The following is a 23,060-nucleotide window of genomic DNA, read 5'->3' as shown; positions in this document are numbered from 1 at the left end:
GCCAGATTTCGGGTTTTTCTTTGCTTCCCTGACACCTTCCTTCCCTCTATCCTTCAGTAATGCTTCCTGTTCCAGTCCTAGAGGGATGACATGAAACAGGAGCATAGCCCATGTCCTCCCCTCCAACCCACAATACACACAGATGTGGGAGAAGAATATTGCTAAGATGGATATTCCAACCTGTGTTGCTGTTTCTACCACCTAAAGCTTCTCAGTCCATTGTTTTCTAACATCATTCTCAGCAGCAAACTGTTAGTAAACTCCTGCAAAGGGAAAAGTAGAGCCCCATAGGAAAGAGGGAATAAATACAAATTGATTCTCTCAGCATGAACAAAAAATTATGAATGTCACTTAAAAAACAAACACTCTACCAGATTCTGAACAAATCACTCTCACTTAGGCCACACATCTGCCTTGTTCTGTGACAAGAAGATGCCCTGGTTTATTTGGCACTGGATGCCTTATTATTTACAATGTCAAGCATTTACTCTAAGCAGTCACATTGATGTTCTGCTAGTTATCACATAACTTTTCCAGTACCCAGGCTAACTTAGATCCAAATTCACTTTCACTGTGTGACTCTTCAACCTATGTGAAATGGATCCATCTGCCCAGACCCAGACCCCACCCTGTTACCAGAGGTTAAATAAAGGAAACTAGCATGGTACCTTGCACTTAATGGTAAGCACTAGATAAATGTTTACTGAATTGAACTAAGATCAGCACAACAGATTAGAAAGAAGAGGCAAGGAGGAAGGAGAACTTATAAAAACGTATTAAAAAAAAAAAGACCAAAGGAGATCAATTATGAATGGTCACAAAGATCTAAAACCAGAGGGAATTTCTTGAATTGTGGGCTCCTTTAAAGTTACAAAGCATTCCTGAGGCATGTTTAACAATGAGGGAATCTTAATCAGTGACATTACGGTTATGGTATGGCAGAGCTAGAGATACATTCCTTCAGATTATGTTTCCAAGTTATCATATAGACTTACTGGCCAGATGGTTCTTACACACCTGAAAAGGGAAATACTCCAACTATGGCACTTAGTAGTAAGAACTCTGCATCCAGAGCCAAGGAAAGATGTCCATAGTGTACTCAATAGTCTTAGTACCAGAGGTAGAGAGGGCAATGCCAATGTCATTATGCTGGGATGTCTCTACAGTTAGCCACATATTGGCTTAAGTCAGCATGCCCTCCATGGTCCTGTGTTGTAAGAAGCAGCTACAAACTCAGTGCCATTAGCCACTGTGGATCCACAGAAGCCTACTCTGAGTGGAAGCATGCTGCTAAGAGTGGTAAAAAAAACAAAGCCAATGGCCCAGAAGCAAGAGCTACCTGGTCTTTAGGAAGCCAACTTTAATAGCAGTGAAACTGCAAAAATGACACTGGCTCCTCTGCACTGAGGGCTTCTGAATGATCCAGGAAGTATTTTTAGAGGCCTTTTCTCCATGACATTCTTCTGGTTACAAGTCTTTTAAACAAAGGGCTGTATTCAAAAGCAGCAAAAAAGGAATCACAGTAGGCAAGAGCCTGAGATGCCTTCATTAGGAGGTCTGAGCCAACGTCCCATCCAAGATCTGCTGAGTGATAGAAATGAATGCAGGGAAAGCAGGACTTTTCGGGAATTCCTGGATGAAGTCTTGGCCTTCCTCTAAACTCTTTGTGAGCTGGGGATCCAGGGGCACACAGCCTAGATGGAAAGAAAAAGAGGAAGCAGAAGGGGATGCTTAGTTAGAGGCCTGTTAGCAAGCCTACAGCAGGAGAGAGAAAGCTTATGGGAAACAGCAATGTTAAACGTGGATCAAGACACTTTCACTTTTTTGACACTTCTAAGTTTGTGATCACAACTCAAACATTCTCTTTGAATTTAGATTATTGTTCACAAGACCACAGGTCTGTAAGACAAGAATCCATAGAAAAATTAAGATGAACAGGGGAAACAGCAAGGCTCAGCAGCATGATTCAGTTGGAAGGGCCTTGGTTCTTTATAACCCTGGTGTTTAGCACATGCTGGCACACAGTAGGAACTTGCTGACTGAATGACTATGGAGTCAGAGACCTGGGTTCAAATCCCATTTCTGAAGCTTGCTACCTATGTGACCCCAGGACCATCAGCTCACCTGGGCCTCAGTTTTCTCATATGTAAAATAAGAGTAGGGGAGGTTAACTCCATAGCTTTGAGGTTCCTTCTAGCCCTACACCTATGACTATGCTTCTCCCACTCTACATTACGCAGTAGAAGCAGCAAGCCTTCTGTCTCTTATAAGTATCTTCCAGTCCATGTTCTCTCCTACCAAGTCATTACAATCAATACTACACTTAGCACTGGCGCATTTGTGTCATTCCGCTAATTTTTAGTTCTGCTCTTAAACTGCCCAGTGACTTCAGACAGGACACAAGGGACAATTACAAAAATCTAAGATGGTATGGAAAACTTATCCAAGTCTGAACTCTTTTCTTATTCAATTTAGTATTGAGAATGAGGCAGACCATATGGGTACAAAGAATGTCCCTGATATTCAATCCATAACCTAATCTAATCCAAACTGAGGGGGCATGGATTGTGGACAGACTGACAGAGTTGAAGTCAACTGGGTTTAAATCCACCTCTGACTCTAACTAGTAGTTTGTTCCTGGACAATTAAGCTCTATGTAGCTCAAGTAACTCCCTAGGACTTAGCTATTAAGTCACTTGGGCTGCAATCTCCATTGGGAGATCTCATACTGATGAAATTACAAGACCTTCACATAATCTAAGCTGATAATGAGAGGGAATTACCCTTCTCTTCTACCTGTCCTGCCTCTACATTAGGATGACTGCAGAGAAAATATTTTCAAAGGACTCAGAAAACCAGAAAAAGTGACCCTATAAATGTTCTGAAGTTTCAGGTACTACTCACCCAAGAAGGGGACTTTTGCATGTCTGGCCAGTTCTTCCCCACCTCCCTTAGAGAAAAGATTAGTGCACTCCTAAAATCAGAGGAAACAAAAATTTGGCTATGATCATAGACCTACTTAATTAGAAATTTTTTCACAGATGACATTCTCCAGACTAGAAAGGGATAAGGGTGGGATAATAATGTAAGAGGCCCTTAGAGTACAGATAGGTGTTGGGAAACTAGGGCCAGAGGTCCAAACCCATCTGTTGCTTGTTTTTGTATGGTCCATGAGGTAAGAATTTTTAATGGTTAAATGGTTAAATGGTTAAACCATTAAAATGGTTTTTACATTTAAAAAAATTTTTTTTAAATTTATCCAAATAATTTAAAATCACTTAATTTACTCAGATAACTAAAATTATTCAACATTTTTAAATTGTAAAAATAAACATTCTTAGTTCCCAGATTGTTAAAAAGTAAACAGTAGATTGGATTTGGCCCTCTGACCCTAGTTTGCCAGTCACCATTTTAGGTATAAACAGTTAAACACAGAAGGAAAAGATCTTAATAAAACACCAGCCACTGAGGGAAGACTTCATACATCATCTGGAAGACAAGTTCAATTCCATTTCACATACCTATATTTATTTCCTTTGCGATTGCTGGCCTAGTCCTAAGTCAGAGCAAGCTTCTCTGAGCTGAATACATCAGAAAGAATGATATTTTTATTCAGTAAAGGTTTTTAAACACCTATTATATGCAATGCAATATATTAGGTGCTGAGGAAACAAAGATAGAGTAAGATACAGCTTCTTTTGAGTCCCACTGAACCACCTTAGTCTGCTAGGATAATTAAATGCCTGGTGATAAAACAGGAAAAAGCCTTAGGAAACTTCTCCAGGGCTCACCGAACAATGTGGACAGACGAAACCACTCATATTCTCCACAATTCCAATCACTCGCAACCCTGTCTTCTTGCAAAAGGTGAGCTCTCTCCTGACATCACCCACAGATATTGCCTGTAGATCCAGAGAGAGTCTATCATAAGTGGGCTGGCATGTTTACAGAAGAGAAATAGGTTATAAAGTAAAGAGGAAGGCTTTTAGTCTATTATCCCCAGAGACACTTTACCAAAGGATTAAATGGTTTGTTAAAATCAGAGTAAGCAGGGACAGCTAGGTGGCAGTGAGTAGAGCACTGGCCCTGGAGCCAGGAGGACCTGAGTTCAGATCCGGCCTCAGACACTTAACACACACATACAAAAACTAGCCGTGTGACTTTGGGCAAGTTACTTAATCCCAATTGCCCTCAAAAATTTTTTTTATAAAATTTGAGTAAGCAAAAGAAAAAAAAAAACAGCAAGTAAAACATACAGCCATTTAGGGGAAATGACTTTCCATACAGCACCAAAAAAATGGTGGCAGTATATTCTTCTCAACTAGATATTGAGAGAAGCACTAGCTTGACCTGGAGTTTAAGACCTTGTTTTAAAAAAATTTTGGGAAGATGGCGGAGTAGAAGCAAGACCTTCCCGCGGCTCCGGCTTCCACCCTCCCCAATCCATGTAAAAAGGGGACTCTAAACACACTTTGGAGCTGCAGAACCCATATAATGACACAGAGGAGCTAACCTCCCGCTGAGGACAGCCCGGCAGGCCGGCAGGAATCAGCCAGCGCAGAGCTCTGGGAGCCGTGTCCAGCCCCACACCGAGGCTTTACCCCAGGGCGGGCCTGACTCCAGATCAGCAGCAGCTGGGGCCGTTTCCAGATTTATCAACACATAGACACAAAGGACAAAGTGAGAGGTTCGAGGCTGGGAAGGTGCGTGGCAGCGACGCGGGAGAAGCCGTAAGGCACGGCTGCAGCGCGGCGGGTGCAGCCTGGGAAGGCCCGGACTAACTGGAAATTAAACAATTTGATCCTAAAGAATGAGTGGGTCAAACAAGAAATTATAGAAACAATCAGTAATTTCATTCAAGAGAATGATAATAATGAGACAACATACCAAAATCTGTGGGATACATTAAAGGCAGTTCTTAGGGGAAGTTTTATATCCCTGAGTGCATAAGTGATTAAATTAGAGAAAAGGGAGCTCAACGAATTGGGCATGCAATTAAAAAACCTAGAAAAAGAACAAATTCAAAATCCCCAATTAAATACTAAACTAGAAATATTGAAGACTAAAGGAGAGATTAATAAAATCGAAATCAAGAAAACTATTGAACTAATAAATAAAACCAAGAGCTGGTTTTATGAAAAAACCAACAAAATTGATAGACCCTTAGTCAATATGATAAAAAAAAAAAGAAGAAAACCAAATTATGAGTATCAAAAATGAAAAGGGTGAATCTACCTCCAATGAAGAGGAAATCAAAACAATAATTAGGAATTATTTTTCCCAATTGTATGCACATAAATTTGACAATCTTAGGGAAATGGATGAATATTTAGAAACATACAAGTTGCCCAGATTAACTGAAGAGGAAGTAAATTACTTAAATAATCCCATCTCAGAAAAAGAAATTGAACAAGCCATCAGTCACCTCCCTAGGAAAAAATCTCCAGGGCCAGATGGATTCACTAGTGAATTCTACCAAACATTTAAAGAACAATTGATTCCAATACTCTACAAATTATTTGGGAAAATTAGTGAAGAAGGAGTCCTACCAAATTCTTTTTATGACACAAATATGGTACTGATACCTAAATCAGGAAGAGATAAAACAGAGAAAGAAAATTATAGACCAATCTCTCTCATGAATATAGATGCAAAAATTCTAAATAAAATACTAGCCAAAAGACTACAGCAACTTATCTCAAGAATAATACACTTTGATCAGGTAGGATTTATTCCAGGAATGCAAGGATGGTTTAATATTAGGAAAACCATCAGTATAATTGATCATATCAACAATAAAACTAGCAGAAACCACATGATCATCTCAATAGATGCAGAAAAGGCTTTTGACAAAAATACAACATCCATTCCTATTAAAAACATTATAAAGTATAGGAATAAATGGAGCCTTCCTTAAAATAATAGGTAGCATCTATTTAAAGCCATCAGCAAGTATTATATGTAATGGGGAGAAACTGGAAGCATTTCCCAAAAGATCAGGGGTGAAACAAGGGTGTCCACTGTCACCCCTCTTATTCAATCTGGTACTAGAAATGTTAGCAGTAGCAATTAGAGAAGAAAAAGAAATCAAAGGAATCAAGTTAGGCAAAGAAGAGACCAAGCTATCACTCTTTGCAAGATGATATGATGATATACTTAGAGAATCCTAGAGAATCAAGTAAAAAACTGCTTGAGACAATAAATAAATTTGGCAAAGTTGCAGGATATAAAATAAACCCACATAAATCCTCGGCATTCCTATATATTTCCAATGAAATTCAACAGCAAGAAGTAGAAAGAGAAATCCCATTTAAAGTTACTGTAGACATTATAAAATATTTGGGAATCTACCTGCCAAAACAAACCCAGGACCTGTATGATCATAACTACAAAACACTTTTCACACAAATAAAGTCAGATCTAATTAATTGGAAAAATATCAATTGCTCGTGGCTGGGTCGAGCTAATATAATAAAAATGACAATTTTACCTAAATTAAATTATATATTTAGTGCCATACCAATTAATTTACCAAAAAACTACTTTATAGAGTTAGAAAAAATAGTAACAAAATTCATCTGGAAGAATAAACGGTCCAGAATATCAAGGGAATTAATGAAAAAAAATGCTAGGGAAGGTGGACTAGCTTTACCAGATTTCAATCTGTACTATAAAGCAGCAGTCATCAAAACTACTTGGTACTGGCTTAGGAATAGAGGAGTGGATCAATGGAATAGATTAGGCACACGAGATTCAGAAGTCAACGACTACAGTAATGTATTGTTTGATAAACCCCCAGACCCTGGTTTTGGGGATAAGAACTCACTATTTGACAAAAACTGCTGGGAAAACTGGAATATAGTATGGCAGAAACTGGACATAGACCATTATCTAACACCATATACCAAAATCAAGTCTAAATGGGTTCATGATCTAGGTATAAAGGTTGATACTGTAAGCAGTCTGCTAAAACAAGGAATAGTTTACCTATCAGACTTGTGGTGAGGGAATGACTTTATGATGAAACAGGAATTAGAGAACATTATAAAATGTAAAATGGATAATTTTGACTACATGAAATTGAAAAGTTTCTGTACAAATAAAGCCAATGTAACCAAGATTAAGAGGGAGGTGGGAAATTGGGAAAGAATCTTTACAACCTATGTCTCTGACAAAGGACTCATCTCTAAAATATACAGAGAACTGAGTCAAATTTATAAGAATACAAGTCATTCCCCAATTGATAAATGGTCAAAGGATATGAACAGGCAGTTTTCAGAGAAAGAAATTAGAGCTATCTATAAGCACATGAAGAAATGCTCTAATTCACTATTGATTAGAGAAATGCAAATCAAAACAACTCTGAGGTACCACATCTCACCAGTCAGATTGGCTAAGATGACAAAACAGGAAAATGAAAAATGCTGGAGAGGATGTGGGCAAACTGGAACACTAATGCATTGTTGGTGGAGCTGTGTACTGATCCAGACTTTCTGGAGAGCAATCTGGAACTATGCCCAAAGGGCTATAAATACTTTCATACCCTTTGATCCAGCAATACCACTACTAGGGTTATATCCCAAAGAGATCATAGAAATGGGAGAAAGACCCATATGTACAAAAATGTTTATAGCAGCTCTTTTTGTTGTGGCAAAGAATTGGAAATTAAGGGGGTGTCCATCAATTGGGGAATGGCTGAACAAGTTGTGGTATATGCATGTTATGGAATATTATTGCGCTATGAGAAACGGGGAGCAGGCGGTCTTCATATTTACCTGGAGAAGCTTAAAAGAACTGATGCTGAGTGAGAAGAGTAGAACCAGGAGGAATTTGTACACAATTACGGACACAACATATGTGTGATGACCAACTTTGACAGACTGGACTCTTCTCAACAATGCAGGGATATAAGTCAATCCCAAAAGACGCATGATGGAGAGAAAAACGTGCATCCAGAGAAAGAACTAGAAAGAACTAAATTTATATCCAGGTGGAAGCAAAATACCTGATCTTTTTTGTTATCTTATTTGATTTTATGTCCTCTGTACCATTTTTCATCCCAGCTGGTACAATCCATCCTTATAACCTGACCATTGTATAATGTGAAAGTATCTACAGATCCTATACTTGATTATAAGACGCCATGGTGGGGAGGGGAGGGAGGGGGACAAAATGTGAAATTCAAGGAATTGTGGAATTGAATCCTGTAAATTAAAAGGAAACTAATAAATTAAAGAATTAATAAAAAAAAAAATTTGGGGGCGGCTAGGTGGTGCAGTGAATAGAGCACCAGCCCTGGAGTCAGGAGGACCTGAATTCAAATCTGGCCTCAGGCACAACACAAAAACTAGCTGTGTGACCTTGGGCAAGTCACTTAACCCCAACTGCCCTCCAAAAAGCAAAAAAAAAATTTTTTTGATAGGGGAGGCTAGGTGGCACAGTGAATACAGCATAGGCCCTGGAGTGAGGAGGACCTGAGTTCAAATCTGGCCTCAGACAATACAAAACTAGTCATGTGACCTTGAGCAAGTCACTTAACCCCAATTACCCTACCTTACCCCCTGCAAAAAGAAAAATCTAAAAAAAAAATCATATATATATATATATTTTTAATAACAATTTCAATAAACTGGTTTTCCTTGCAATCTTATGTGTTTTATTTTATGCATTTAAAAATATTAATCTGAAAAGGAAAGAGGTCCTGCAAGAGATCCTAAGGGGTCCATGACACAAAAAATGTCAAAGAACTCTGGGACTACATGCTTCATGCTGTTGTTCAGTCATGTCCAACTCTTCTGATGTTATTCAGGATTTTTTGGTAAAGATAGGAGTGGTTTTGCCAATTCCTTCTATAGGTCATTTTACAGATGAGGAAACTAAGGCAAACAGGGTTAAGTGATTTGCCCAACATCACATAGCTAATAAGTGTTCGAAGTGTGATTTAAACTCAGGTCTTCCTGACTCCATGCCTGGTACTCTAACCACTGTGCCACCTAGCTGGCCAGATGCTTCAAAGAGACAGGAAAAGAGACCATTGGGAACATAGCATACCTGGGGTGTAGTAACCAAAATAGCTCCCAGAGGCTTATAAGGACGAAGGGCTTCCACAGCAGAAATGTGCTCATCAGAGGTCCCTGGTGGTGTATCCACAATAAGATAGTCCAGGTCACCCCAGGCCACATCAGAGACAAACTGTTTTATCAGTGCTGTCAAGGCAAAAGAAAGTGGAGTCACAAGTCTCTTTAGGGGAGCTCAGATTCTCTCCACTACAAGTTATCTTCTAATTCAATGGTTACCACCCAACCTGCAGACCCCAAGGAGTTTTGCTGGGGGTCTACACACCTATAAACAAACAAACAAACAAAAAACCACAGCTTCTTTAGACTGAAGATTACTTCTCATATATTACTATTTTTTTCAAATGTTTGCGGATCCTGTTGTGATTACCAAAAATACAAATCCATTTTTAAAGGGTTACTACTTTCTGTCCTAATGTATTTTTTTCAGTCAATAGATGCCAGTTATACAAGGGACCACTACATGGAGGTCTGGGGATTGAAAATACTTGCTCATCTTCAAAAAGGTTCGGAGTTATTACTTTAATTGGATTTGGGTAAAAAAGATTAAGCATCTTTCTCTTAAGGTATTGTCCTAAAACTCCTGTTATTCCATTAGGGATGGCATTTTATAAGAGACACCCAAAACTCAAACTACCAAGCCTGCTGAACATTCTACCTCAGCACAGCATAAGTTTCTGCCCTTGTCTAGAAAACATGCAAACTTCGATTACTAGACTTCTAAATGCTACTTACTACTCAGAGAATCTGACTCTGACTCCAACGTTCACAATTCTCTACAACCAGGATAGCAGTCTGGGCCAGAGTGGGACGAATACCTTCTTCTCTATAAGACCAACTTTCGACAAATCTGTGACATCTGCCCTGTTTGCTTAACTTTTCTCTAGTCCTTTACTATTGTAATCCTACAGGATACAGGAAGGATCTGAAGGAATGTATACAAGGCACCTAGTTGATAACAGCTTAAGACATGAGCCCTGCAAGCAGTATTTGCATGTTAACACGATCCTTCAAATCACAAAGGAACAAACTTCTCAATTGGAATGGCAAGCACTGAATCTCCTATTCAGAGAGTCAATGAGCAGCTACCTACTTGTGACAGTGGTCCTGCTCCTGGAAGGTCTGTAGTAATGCCAGTGAGGAGGGAGCGTCTATCTTGTCTACTAGTCCTAGGAGACAGGGATCAAAGCCAATCATCAGCTTCTATCATCCCTCTGATTTTCCCAATCCCTTTAGTCAAAGCAATTTGGGCTCATTTTTATTCATAGGGGTTGGGTTAAAACTTGAACTTTTTGGCTTTAAGATTACCAGACTCTCAAATAGTAAAAGGAAATATAAGAGAAATCATGATATGCACATACTTGGCCTCTTAGAGCAGAAAAGCAAACAGTAAGTCTTTTAAGCGAGGCATAAAATGAAACTGCTGGTTTGCATTCTAAATTCTCCTAAACATTCATTCTTTCCAGTTTTCTCCCTCAAATACCCAAATGCTAGACACCTATATCTTAGAGATGAAGGAACACTTCTGCGTTGGGAGGGAGGTTGGATGGATCAGATGGATTCAAAGGTACTTTCTAGCTTTAAAACTCTGGATTCTCCTTTGGGAAGTCCTGCAAAATACCCAGTCAGGTAGCAGTGAGCAGCTAGAGCTGTTGCCACAGCCCAAACACAGCCATACCATTTTTCTTGGGGCCTCTCCACACCACAGCCTCATCTGGTTTCTCCAGTAGGAAACCCACAGACATGAGGGAGATGGTTTGCTCTTGGTCCACAAACACAGGCACCCAGCCATTGTCACATTGGTGCACAGCTTTGTCTTGTACTTTTAGCATTCGGGGAATGCTGGGACCGCAGAGATCCACATCCAGAATCCCAACCTGTAATAAGACATGGAATCCAGTTCAGGCAAGTTCAAACAGGACTTGAAAGTCTTCATAGAGCAATGTTTGTTTTAGTGGTTGGTACAAACAAACAAAACTAAGGCAAAACTTAGAGAGATAATCCATCACCACAATGTTATAGCATAAACTATTGTCATGTCATTGGATAAGTCAGCCATGAGAACTGGGAGTTGATGATGATTTTAAGTCTAAAGACTTCTTTAAAACAGCATAGAGATATATGGCCCTGTAGAGTGTGAGATCTTCCAGGCAAGATTAACAATGTCCCACATGGTAGAGGTGGTAGCAGGTGCCCAGAAAGTTCGATGCAACCACTCAGTGGTCAAAGAAAGCCGATATTGAGTCCCTTAGGACTTCAGCTCAGGCATTAGCTATTATGAGAAAAGAAATAATAGCACTTCATTTTACCTAATGAAGAGTTCAATTGTTGCAAAAGAAAGAAAATGAACTCAGCACGAAGTCTACAAAATTACCACTGAACTAGGCAGAGCAGAACAGCAGCACTTACCTTCTTGCCAGAATGCCGGAGGGCCAGGGCCAATTCTGTAGAAACGGTGCTTTTCCCTACCCCTCCTTTTCCAGAAAGGACCAAGATGATCTGTCTGATGCCAGTCAGATTTCCTGTCTCTTGAGATAAAGCAACATGATGTTCTTGTGAGTGAAATAGGGACCAGCACTCATATGCATGTATTTTCAGACTTTAATCTGTTCCTATCACAAAGAGCCTCATAAAAACATTTATGATATCTTTGTTTTTAGCATCATCTACTTTTCTCAATATATTCTGCCATACAATCCTTCCCAGGAGCCACTCTTTATAACAAACAATAAAAAAGGTTTTAAAAGATAATTTAACCCTCCCCCCCACTAATATGCCAAACAAGTCAGAAATTAAAGGTTCTACACCTATATTCCCCAACTTCTGCAAAGAGAGGGAGATGTATCCTTATATTTCTTTTTTGGGGTCAAGTTTGGACATGCTCAATCCATAATTTTGACTTCTGATCTATTTTTTAACAAGTCTCTCTGCATCTAGTCAATACTCTCTTTAATTTCAGCCATTACATAAAGGTTAGTCTTCCTGGTGCCTAGGTCTGATCAATGAATACATTCCCCTGCTCAAACACCTTCAATGATTTTATTTCTATGAAATAAGGTTCAAATTGTTTAGTTGAATATTCAAGGCCATTCACAAGGTGTCAGATACATTAGGCCAAAATGGCCTAAATTGCCATTCTCTAAAACATGCTTTGCCCTTTCACATTTTCATGCCTTTCTTCAATCATCTCATTTCCTCTACTTAGACTCAATCTCTCTGGACCAGCTTGAAGTTAACTTAATTTTTTTTTAAATTCTGAACTTAAACATTAAATAAAATTAATATTTCCTTATTTAAATAGAATAGAGGTAGGATTGTACACAAAACTGAAAATATTATTTTTAGCTTCCTTTAACTTTCAAAGCTGTCCTGTTCACCTGTATTTCCTTCTGGCTTCCTTTTGTTCTCTTCTAGGTGACAGAAAATTGTTAATACCAAACATAACTTGCCTCTCCCTTAATGATCCTAGTAATGTCATTTTACATTCCTACTCTTCAGATATTTACTCTTGATTACACCCTAAGTCCCACCTCCCTCCCCCCCAGACACTTTACCTAGTAAAGGAATCTAATTTAAGCTGGATCTCAGCCTCTAATGTCCTTGCCCCCTTCCACTGAGATTCATGGCCTGGAGGGCAAAACAGCCAAAATGAAGTGGTTGTCCTTGCTCGGACTGGAGGGTGGCTCTTCCCCCTCCCCTCCTAAAGGTATATAAGAACCTTTCTTGTCTCTCTTGGTTGGGACATCCACTGTGCTCTGAGTTCATAGGACATCCCCTAAGGTGGCAGTTTTGGTACCATGTTACCTGAATTAAAGACGCTTTACTCCTCAGTTCATGGCTTTATTTCAGGACTTAATATAGGAATTTTTATAAAAAAGGCATAAATGACTCTTTTCCTCCCTTTTTCTATTTTTTTTTAGTCAGCGCTATCAACAACCTCCCTCTCTCTTAAGAGAGAACAATAACCTCATAACAAATTTGCAGTCAAGCAAAACAAATTTTCATATTTGCCATATCCAAAAATCTAAGTCTCATTCTGCACCTTGAGTTCACCAATTCTCCGTCAGGAGACCATAAACCATCATCAGTACTCTGCAATGTCTCTAATCATAATTCTTAAGTCCTTCAAAATTGTCTATTACAAGGCTGCTATTATGGTATGCATTGTTTTGTTTCTGTTCATTTCACTTTGCATTACTTCGTAAAAGTTTTCCCAGGTCTCTCAGAAACCATTCCTTTTATCATTTCTTACAATAATATTCCATTACACACATATGTATATATACACATACATGCTACAATTTCTTCAGCCACTCATTTCCCAATCGATAGTTTCCAGTTATTTGCTAAAACAAAAAGAGCTCTATAAACATTTTTTGCGCATGTAGGTTCTTTTCTTTTTTGTGGGGGTAAAGCAGGGCAACTAGGGTTCAATAACTTGCCCAAGGTCACACGGCTAGTAAGTGTTAAATGTCTGAGGATGGATTTGAACTCAAGTCCTCCTGACTCCAGGGCTCTATTCACTTCACCACCTAGCTGCCCCTATAGGTTCTTTTCTTTTTTTTAACATGTGGTCAATTTATTTTACAAAAAATTTTTTGTGTTTCAATCTTGTAAATGGAGTTTTAAACCTAAACCAAAAATCAAGGAAAAAATACAGTTGATCCAAGTACAGGAGGTACATGTGTTTTCATTTTAGGTGGTGAAAAGTAGACCTTGAAGTCATTTCCCACTCTGCTCTAATCACCAAGAGGCTATGAGGAAGTTATTTTCATTCATCTATCTGTTACAAAGACGTTAAAGCCACCATTCATTGAAAGCATTTTATTGATGGATATAGGAGAAATAAAATATATATAGTTTCCAAAAAATTAGGAAAATACAATTTGGAAATATCAGTTTCACTTTAGAATCTTCTCTCTAGGAAGAGTTTCAACAAAATTAGAAAAGGTAAATTAAAACTTAAATTTAACATGTGCACCCTTACAATTTGTATTCTAAGAGATTCATTCCACTGAGATGTTAGAAGAGCATTTCATCATGCTAATAAAAGACTTAAATATTCCTTATGCAAAATTTAACACTCAACATTAATGATTTTTTAAAAAATATAGTTTAGAAATTCCTATTACTGCTATAGCTCTCCATTTAGCAAATGAAACCAGATTTCTCCAGAAATCCAGATTTTGACAGGAGTTTGCCCTGAGCTTCAACAGATAGACCCATTGGTGCCTCAGGGAACACTAATCCCCAAAAGGAAGTCACATTCTCTTTAACGCAAGAAAACTTGATTGAAATGGTTCTTTAGGGCTTGTTTGGTATAAACAGTGTTTTTCTTTAGTTTCTTTGGGGAATAGGCATAGTAAGGCACAGTTTAATGACTTGGTCATAGTTTCAATACTGCTTTCCAGAAAGGTTTGTACCAACTCACAGCATAATGTGCCTGTTATCAACGATGAAAATACTGTACTGTTTTAGATAAAAATCTTTCAGAAACACTTTTTATTAATTTAATATTTTCCTCAATCCAGACATTTCTAGCTTAGATAAGTGTTCAAGCTGACATAGTCTCCACAATGCCCTCAAACATTTCTCTACCCCAAGACAATTTAAAGCAACATTTATAGGAATATTGAGTAAGGAAAGGTTTTGAGTTAACATTCCAGAAAAATAATGACTTAAATCATCTACTAGAATTGCTAAATTCCTTCCCGGACTACTCCCCTCAAGAATCAACAACCAACATCTAAATCCTTTTGAAAGAAGAGTAAAGGTGGTTGTGACCCTAGGCTAATGGGAAAGAGAAAGACCTAAGCTAGACTAGGGATACTTCCAGTGGTCCAGTTTTTGTTTTTCACCTCTTACACATTTTCCTAAAGAAAAAAATTTGGAAAAGGTTTAATATCCTTCCATATTGCGTTCCCCAAGCTGTCATTTTCCCTTTTTGCCAAGATAAGTGTTAGGTATAACCTCGGGGTCGTTTAAATTTTCATTTATGATTTGAAGCATATGCTCCGAATCACTTTCTTAAGATTTCTTCCATTGAGTACTACCTGTTCATATCTTTGACTACATATTCACTGGGGAATGTTTGGTCATTTTCATATTTTATACATGAATCTGTTCCTTATATTTTTTGGATGAGACTTTTAAAATTGGAAAAACTTGCTACAAAGAATTGTTTTTTCCAGTAAAGGGTTTTTCTTCTAATTTTAACTTGGTTGTATTTGTAAAAAACGACAACAAAAAAGCCTTTAATTTTATTTAATCAGAACTGTCCATTTATCAGCTATGACCTTCTCTACCTTGTTTGGTTATGAACTCTTATCCATAGTTGCAAAAGGTATTTCCTTTCTTGCTCTTCTAATTTGTTTTTTATGTAACTTTTTACATCTAAGTCACATGTTCATTTGAAACTGTTGAAAGAGCATTAAAAAGAAAACTTTTTGGAGGGTGGAAGGCAGGGCAATTGGGGTTAAGTGACTTGCCCAAGGCTAGTAAGTTTTAAGAGTTTGAGGCTGGATTTGAACTCAGGTCCTCCTGACTGCAGGGGCAGTGCTCTCTTCACTGAGCACCTAGTTGCCCCATAAAACAAAATGTTTTTAAGAGCTAAGACTGACTTAAAAGCTCTAGCTTTTAGGGCAAAAAGTTAAGATTTAACATTACTAATTCCATTTTGTTGGGGGGCGGAAGGTTGTCTTAGCAAAATGTCTTTCCTTTGATGCAAAAGAAAATTCAAAGACCTATGACAGCTCCAGAAGTAGTCTCCTCTTTATCCTATCTAATAATGTAGTACCATGCAATTAAATTTGGATTGACTAATAAAGAAAGTACCACAGTTTTCTTAGGTCTAGTGTAAAATATAAATAATAGGATTTGCTAACAAGGACACATTCTTTCTTAAGTCCTCTCTTTTTAAGTACCTTCTAGGTACTTACAGTACCAGACCAGAACAAAACTGATCGTGAAATCTTTTTTTTTTTTTTGTTACCCTGGCTCAAGTAACTTTGGAGGGGAGGAAGAAATGTCTATCCATCTCTCTCTATATATATATCTCTAGACAAAGACCCACGCACACAGACACATACAATGGACAATATATATTACATGTAGCACATTTATATGTTAACTGGGCCGATGATTCTCCCCCTTTATCTGTATGTCACTAACTTGAGTAAATAGATGGTAGTTTACCTATGTTTTTACTCTGATGGTTTAATCAGGCAGTAGCTTAGTAATGACCCTGAAAATTCTCACCACAGAAATTATTCTGGTACATGACGTGAGATGGTGGTCTCCCTATCATTTCTACCACATTGAGACTGGTTCAAATGAGAGAATGAAAATGATGCAAGATGTGGCTTAAGAATCGAAGAAAAAAAGGTAATAGGAAACAAATCCTTCCCTCTGGAAAGGTAAAAAAAAATAATCTTCCAATAATTTCTATCTAAAACTTTTCCACACTGGTATAGACAATCATGGGTAAGGAAATTTCCTGACCAATATGAGCCAGCAATTCTGGTAAACTGTCAAGTATTCTAAACCCCCCCCCCCAAGGAACTGAATGGCAAGGGGGGTGTCATCCTCCCCTCAAGCCAGACTGAGGGAGAGAAGGGAAAGAAAAGGGCTGCACTGACAGGCAGGGGAACCCTAAAAATCTAGAATGACTGCTGCAAAAGAGATGTCACCCTCCGGGGCGCTGGAGTGATGGGGGGCTACAGTTGAGAGGGAATGTCATTCTTGGGGGACTGGACTGAGTGCAGGGAACTAGACTTACATGTGTCTTCCTGGAGAACAGCTGGAGGAGGGGTGCAGAGAGAAGGGGGTCGGCGTCAACGATGAAGAGCTGGGTGTGTATGTGTGTGTTTGTGTGAACCCGACTTCGTCCCTGCCTCCTTTTGTATCCTCTTCGATTAGCATCCTGCCTGGCAGGCAGGAGGAACTTAAAATTTAATGACTGACTTGTGGAGGAAGGTGGATGGGCTTGACCTGGGGAGCGGTCACCTGGGGAGGAGGGGTGGAACCCAGGACTGGGAGGGTTCACTAGTGCAAACCCCAGCTGACTTGGGTTGGTGGGGGTCGTCCTGGGGGAACAGCACAGGCAGCGGGGTCACGTGGGGTAGCTTCCCTGGACAGGCGACGCCGGGGTGGATCGGATTTGCCGAGGCGCCGGGAGCCAGACCTCTAAGCGACCCTGGTGCTGAGGTTGGGGCCGCCTCCACCCGCCCCAGTCCTGCTCAGTCACCCGGCGCTAAACTCCGAGAGGCCCGCCCCCTCCGCCTAAACTCACCCGAGACCTAGAGCTCGGGGGCGGCCCCGACTCCACCCCTGGGCGGGGAGGGGAACCCTCACCTCCCGAGGGAAGGAAACTGCTCGCGCATGCTCAGGTACTCGAGCATAGCGAGTCACCGACTTCCAGGGGGGCGTCTAGTACACCTGGCTCCCGCGGACCCGCCCCGACTCTGGACTACGAAGTGGTTTCCACCTTTCAAGGTAAGAGGTTTGGGGCGGCGAATGTCTCGGGAGAGGCTCTCGGAGGAGCTCCTCCTGAATTCACTCACCCTGTGTGGCCTCCATTCTGCCGGGCGCTACCTCACGTCACAACTTCCGCCTCCATCTGCGTACACACACCCCTTCCATTCTTCCGCCTAGAGTGAGGGACGTTTCATCCAATCCGAAGCAACATCTCTCCCCTTCTCCCTCCTCTTTGTCCTTGTCCTCTTTTCTTAACCAATCGAATCTCCGAAGGCGTGCCTGCCACCCGGCCCCGCGACTCCTGGGAAATGGAGGTGGGCTTTCTTCTAAATCCAAAAAATTGGCTACTCTCTCAATTATTGGTCTTTGGGCCAATGTGCGTGGTAGACTTGACTCTGACTTGCTCCTTTTTCACCTATGGGGACGCGGGTTGACGATTGACAGATTATTTATCTACTGGCCCCCGTGAGTCCCTCCCTTTTCCCATTCCCTCGAGGGTGGCTCATCCAACGAAGATGGCGATCTAGGCCTGACTCGCCTTCACCCAGGCGAGGGACCAATGGGGTGGTGGGGGCGGGACTCGGGGGAGGAGATTGTTTACGTCTCGCTCGGGAGGGGAAAGTAGGTCAGAGCGCGGGGCTGGAGCGGAGCGCGGCTGTGGCGGCGCCTGAGGTAAGATCGGCGCCTCCCGGGGTGGGGCCCCCGACGGCTGCGTCCCCCGTTCTTTGACTCCTTGGCGCGCGTTCCTTTTGCGCTTCCTGCCCTGTTGGCCCTTCAGGCCTCTCTTTTCCGATCCCCTTGGTCTTCGCCCAGCCTCTGGCGCTCCCTCTCCCTCTCGGGAGTGGACCGAACAGCTTGCACCGCCCAGTGGGAGGGGGTGCCCGCGTTTGGTGCGGGAGGGCCTGGGGGTGGTGGGGCGGGGCGGAGGCCGGGCCCTGGAAGCGCCGGGCTCCTGCGGAGGGGAGGGCCGAAGGGAGAAAGGGGAGGGAGCCAGTCTGACTCGATCCTATGTGTAGAAGGGCGCCACCGGCTTACGGCAGAGCCGCAGCCGACCTGTCGGGAAAGCGGAACCTCGTGGTCGGCTTCTGTTGTTTGATCGGAAGCCTGGGAACTTGAAAGGAGAACCTCCTTGGGCCGGGCCGGGCTAGGCAGGTCCGCGCTGCGCCGGGCCTGACCTCGGGCGGAGGGAGGCGGGGCCGCTGGCTTGCCCTCTGCATGTGCGCGTGTCTGGCCGGGGGTGGGGGGGGCCCACAATCTGGGCCCACCGAGCCCTTCTTCCCGTTCGGTTCTTCTTGGTGCCCGTAAGGATGGGCTGGCGGGGAGCTGGCCGGGAGTCCCAGCCTTCCATTGTTCCCACTTGGGGGGGGGGCGGGGGCGGGCTGAGGCCGCTCCGCTGGTCTTGCTGCTGGTTTCCTGACCTCGGCCTCCTCCGAGCTGGTTCTGGACATGGTGTTGTGGGTGTGGTCCTGGGATCAATCTGGGCCTTGCTCCAGCCCTGATTCTGTCCCTTACAGTACACATTTCTTAGAGTGGCCTGCAGAGTCCAAAGGTTGAGGGTCAGTCTGGTAGTGGGGATGTGGCTCCTAGACAGACATCCTTGACGTGTGGTCGGTGCATCCAGGAGGTCCTGGAGGTGCGAGCAGGGAAGGCGGGCTTGGTAAAGGGGGTGTTTGAGTTGTGCTTAAAGGTGGATAGAAATTCTATAGGTGAAGTAGAGTAGAAGGCATTAGCAACAAAGTCCAGCAGTGTGAACAGGCATGGAAGTGGAAGGGAAGGAAAAAAAATGTGAAGTAGAGATGGAGAAGGGGGCCCCCGGATTGCGAATGTCCTTAAACAGCTGCACTTAAGTCACTTAATGTCTTTCAACCTCTGTTTCTTCCTCAAAAGTGAGGATAATAATAAAGATCTTCCTCCACTCCTTGTGAGGCAGTGCTACAATCTATGCAAAAAGTCACTATATAAAGTTAGTGTTAAGAATGCCAGGAATTTGAAGTCAGGCCATGTGCCCATTTTACCTCTCAGCCTTGCTTTATTTATAAAATGGGGCCAGATTTACACTGCCCCTCACAAAGTTGAGGAATGCACTTTGGAAAGCTTAAAACCCTGCAGTGGCCAGGAAGTCTGAGGTGTTTTCTTTAAAGTTTAAGAAAGATGATATCAGTGTTGCAAGATAATGAACCATGGTGGGGTGAGCAGGCTGCGAGGGATTTATTTATGCAAACAAAACACTTTTGGAGTCTGATAGATCCAAGTGACAATTTATTACCCTTTTGTAAAAAAAAAAAGTTTTTTTCTAGCAATCCTCCCTTGTAGCAGAGCAAAACAAGTTATAGGAAAACTTGGCCGATAATTTGTGCAAGTTAATCAGCATACTCTGCTGCTACCTATTGGAAGTATGTTTTTACCATCTGTTTTCTGGGACCAGAATCGGTAATTTCACTTAATCTGAGTATAATTCAGTCCCAGAGTCAAAACTCTGCCTGCTCTGGCTTGGTGACTCAGACCCCAGGCATGAAGGTTAAGTGACTTGCTTCAGGGGGTCAAACAGCTAACCCCTGGAGGCAGAATTTTCTGCTGGGGAGCTGGTGGTCAGATGTCCACATTAAGTCTGGTACCAATGTAGTGAGCACCTGCAACCTCCCCCCACCAAAAAAAGGGGGGCGGTAAACTAGCCCAGGTCAGAAACAGAGCAAGTAGAAGTTTCCATAGTGAGTGACCAGTGTATTGACCTTGGTGAGATGGGAGATCCAATACAGGAAAAAAAAGTATAGCTATGTTTTAGTATTGTTTCTGGGTTTAGTTTATTGAGGTCAAGCTGAACATTGTTTTCCTGGCCCTGCTTTCTTTGCTTTGCCTTCATTCATATAAATCTTATCTTTATAGGGACGATTTGTACTCAGAAGGTAGAGCCTTCTGAGCTAGTATTGGTCTGATTAGCTACAGTTGGATGTGCCTTATATGTACAAGTATGTACCTTGACTCCAATATACTGATTGTCATTTTGGTCTTCTTTGAGAACAGACAACCAACCAACAAATCTTACCTTAAGGCAGCTGGGGGCATTATTTTAGAGAGTGCTGGACCTGGAGTTAGATCTAAGTTTAAATACTGCCTCAGAAGTTTAGAAGCTGTGTGACTTTGGGCAAGTCACTTAATCTGACCACCTCAGTTTCTTCATCTGTAAAATGGGAATAATTATAATAGCACCTACCTCCCAGGGTTGTTGAGAGGATCATAACATTTATAAAACACTTTTACTTTAAAGCACTATGTAATTGCTGGCTACTACTATTATCTTACAAGGCTTCACACCTCTTAGTGATTAGGTCTTCTTGACCAATTTAAAGTCAGAAGACTGCTAGCAAGAGAACTTGATGATAAAAATAAGAGTTAGAGGAAGTTGTTTATATGGACTTAAGTGTCATTTTAATATAGCTGAACTGTATGAACTGCCCTGCATTTTAGGGATCTTTCTGTGTAAAGAATTGGCACTAGTCATGCTGGATATTTCTGGAGTCACTGCCAATTTCCTTGTTAGCCCTTAAAAGCTGTCATGCCCTATGATGAATTTAACTAGATCAGTTTATTTTATGTCAGTTTCATTTTAGATTTTTCTCCCGATTGAGTAGTTCTGTTAACAAGCCTTTAGGGGCGGCCAGGTGGCTCAGCGAGTAAGAGCACTGGCTCCACTGTCGGGATGACCTGGGTCAAATCCGGGCTCAGATACTCAGCACCAAACCCAGAAATAACTGGCCGTGTAACCTTGAGCAAGTTACTTAACCCCAATTGCTTAAAAAAATAAAAAATAAAAAAAACAAGCCTTTAAATGCCTACTTGTTGTGTTACACTCTGAGAAAGGTAGACCCCTCCCATCTCTCCCCTTGCCCCTCCTCAATCAGTTCCTTCCCCTTCCAGGAGCTCTCAGTCTAGCATATGCAAACAACTCTGAACAAACAAGGGATGTACAGGCTAAATTGGAGTTAATCCTGGAGGGAAGGCACTGATACTGATTGGAAGAGGCTTCTTGCAGAAGATGAGATTTTAGTTGTTATTTAAAACCCAGAGAAGGGAGAGAATTTCACTGAATCATAGTGTATGGAAGAAGAGAGTTAGATATTAAAAACTGGAAAGGCAGGAAGAAGCCTGGTTATGAAGGTTACTTAGCACAATGTCTGGAACATAGTAGGTGCTTAATAAGTGCTAATTGACTGGCGAATTTACCCAGACAATTTTATATTTGAACCTAGAGGTAATGGGGAGCCCATGGAGTTTTAATGGGAACTGAGAGGTGTTGACTAGCTTGTTTAAGATCACAGCTAGTAATTAGAAAACCTAAGATTTTGAACCTATGCCTTCTGACTCCAAATCTGGTCTTTCCAAGTGACACAATGCCATGGCAAAATAGCTTGCTCATGGTCATGAAGTTTAGTTAATGATTAAAGCCAGGATATGAATACAGGTCTCACTTGATTTCTTTTTCTATAATAAATGAAGTAGGAGGTGCCTTCACTTCCCTTATCCCAGTCTTCCTTCACAGTACTATCTTTGGTTTGTATTGGTCTCCATAGCCCCATCTAGCCCTGATACTCCGCTTCTGTCTTTGTGTTGGTTCTGGCTGCCTAGAAGTGTTTGAGCTTATGATTGCCCTTATCTCAGTAGTGTATGGTTTCTCCCAACATCCTTTGTTCTTTAGGAAGATGCCCAATGGATTGACCCCAGTGGGGTTGAAGCCAGGGTACTTACTCTGTCTGTTTCTGGATGTGTAACCTAGACAAATCAAAGAACCTCTCTCTTCATGCTTTCTTTATACTGTATTTTTCACTTTTAAGGATTAGTGGCCTTTAGAGGTATTATACCTGAGATGCAGTGGTGTTGGAATGGGGAGGGTGAATACAAGTTCTAGGTCTTTTATTTTATTCTTGGCAGTTAAAATAGCATACAAAATTCACTTGCTCTGTGGCCCACCCCTCCGCACCTGCACAAGTGCTGTGTCAGGGTGGTGGAAGGTCAGGGCAGAAATTCCTTGCATTATCTGATGTCTCAACTCTGTGATGATGATGACTCCTTGTTGCATCAGATTCAGCAATTAATGTAACAGCTGACATAAGAACCTCAGTTTGAATTTGTAATTTATGAGTCTGTGGCCAAAATACTTCCCTGTTTATTTATGTGGCAGCTTTATGCCAGCTTGGGACTAGAATAGAAAATGGTGCTGCCTTCCGTTGTCTTTCCAAAGGTGCCATGTAAATGCTTTCTAGCCACATTGTAGGGAGTAGATTGAATCAAGGAGGCTGTTGCTAGATAGGGGCTGTATTGCTGGAGGTAATTTCTGGGCCAGTGGAGCAACAGCCTTTCTATTTATTGCCACAGACTACTTGTTGCTTATTCGTTAGGCTTCTACTATATTGGTCTAGAAACCTTCTCACTCAGTCTGTTACAGTGAGTCTTAAAGGAAGTGGTAAGCTCTTGGTTAGAACTCTCAGTTCAGAGTGGGATCTTGGGGGGGGG

General features: G+C 41.4%; 2 protein-coding genes across 7 annotated transcripts in view; one reads left to right on the top strand and one right to left on the bottom strand.

Annotated features, from left to right (window-relative positions):
• The window catches only part of NUBP2 (NUBP iron-sulfur cluster assembly factor 2, cytosolic), a 36,703-nt gene extending 18,726 nt beyond the window's left edge, over positions 1-17,977 (bottom strand). The window contains exons 1-7 of one of the 3 annotated variants that reach the window (XM_069062635.1): positions 17,639-17,810; positions 11,487-11,605; positions 10,756-10,954; positions 9,052-9,206; positions 3,792-3,902; positions 2,905-2,974; positions 676-1,694 (exon numbers count right to left, since the gene is read on the bottom strand). In XM_069062635.1, coding sequence (XP_068918736.1) covers positions 1,549-1,694; positions 2,905-2,974; positions 3,792-3,902; positions 9,052-9,206; positions 10,756-10,954; positions 11,487-11,605; positions 17,639-17,654 — 816 coding nt within the window. In that variant the 5' untranslated portion in view covers positions 17,655-17,810 and the 3' untranslated portion in view covers positions 676-1,548. Of the gene's footprint in view, positions 1-675; positions 1,695-2,904; positions 2,975-3,791; positions 3,903-9,051; positions 9,207-10,755; positions 10,955-11,486; positions 11,606-17,638 lie in introns of those variants that run through there. The other 2 variants (XM_069062638.1, XM_069062639.1) reach the window with 2 other exon arrangements.
• The window catches only part of SPSB3 (splA/ryanodine receptor domain and SOCS box containing 3), a 17,434-nt gene continuing 10,467 nt past the window's right edge, over positions 16,094-23,060 (top strand). Inside the window, exon 1 of one of the 4 annotated variants that reach the window (XM_069062564.1) lies at positions 16,094-17,570. In XM_069062564.1, the coding sequence (XP_068918665.1) occupies positions 17,457-17,570 (114 nt within the window). In that variant the 5' untranslated portion in view covers positions 16,094-17,456. Of the gene's footprint in view, positions 17,571-18,110; positions 18,225-18,548; positions 18,705-23,060 lie in introns of those variants that run through there. The other 3 variants (XM_069062518.1, XM_069062529.1, XM_069062557.1) reach the window with 3 other exon arrangements.

This window comes from Petaurus breviceps, unplaced genomic scaffold (assembly GCF_028583685.1).
Source record: "Petaurus breviceps papuanus isolate PSGF00001 unplaced genomic scaffold, PetGlider_PUasm1.0 138, whole genome shotgun sequence".
In the NCBI taxonomy this organism is placed as follows: domain Eukaryota; kingdom Metazoa; phylum Chordata; class Mammalia; order Diprotodontia; family Petauridae; genus Petaurus; species Petaurus breviceps.
This window is presented reverse-complemented; position numbering and strand designations above follow the sequence as displayed.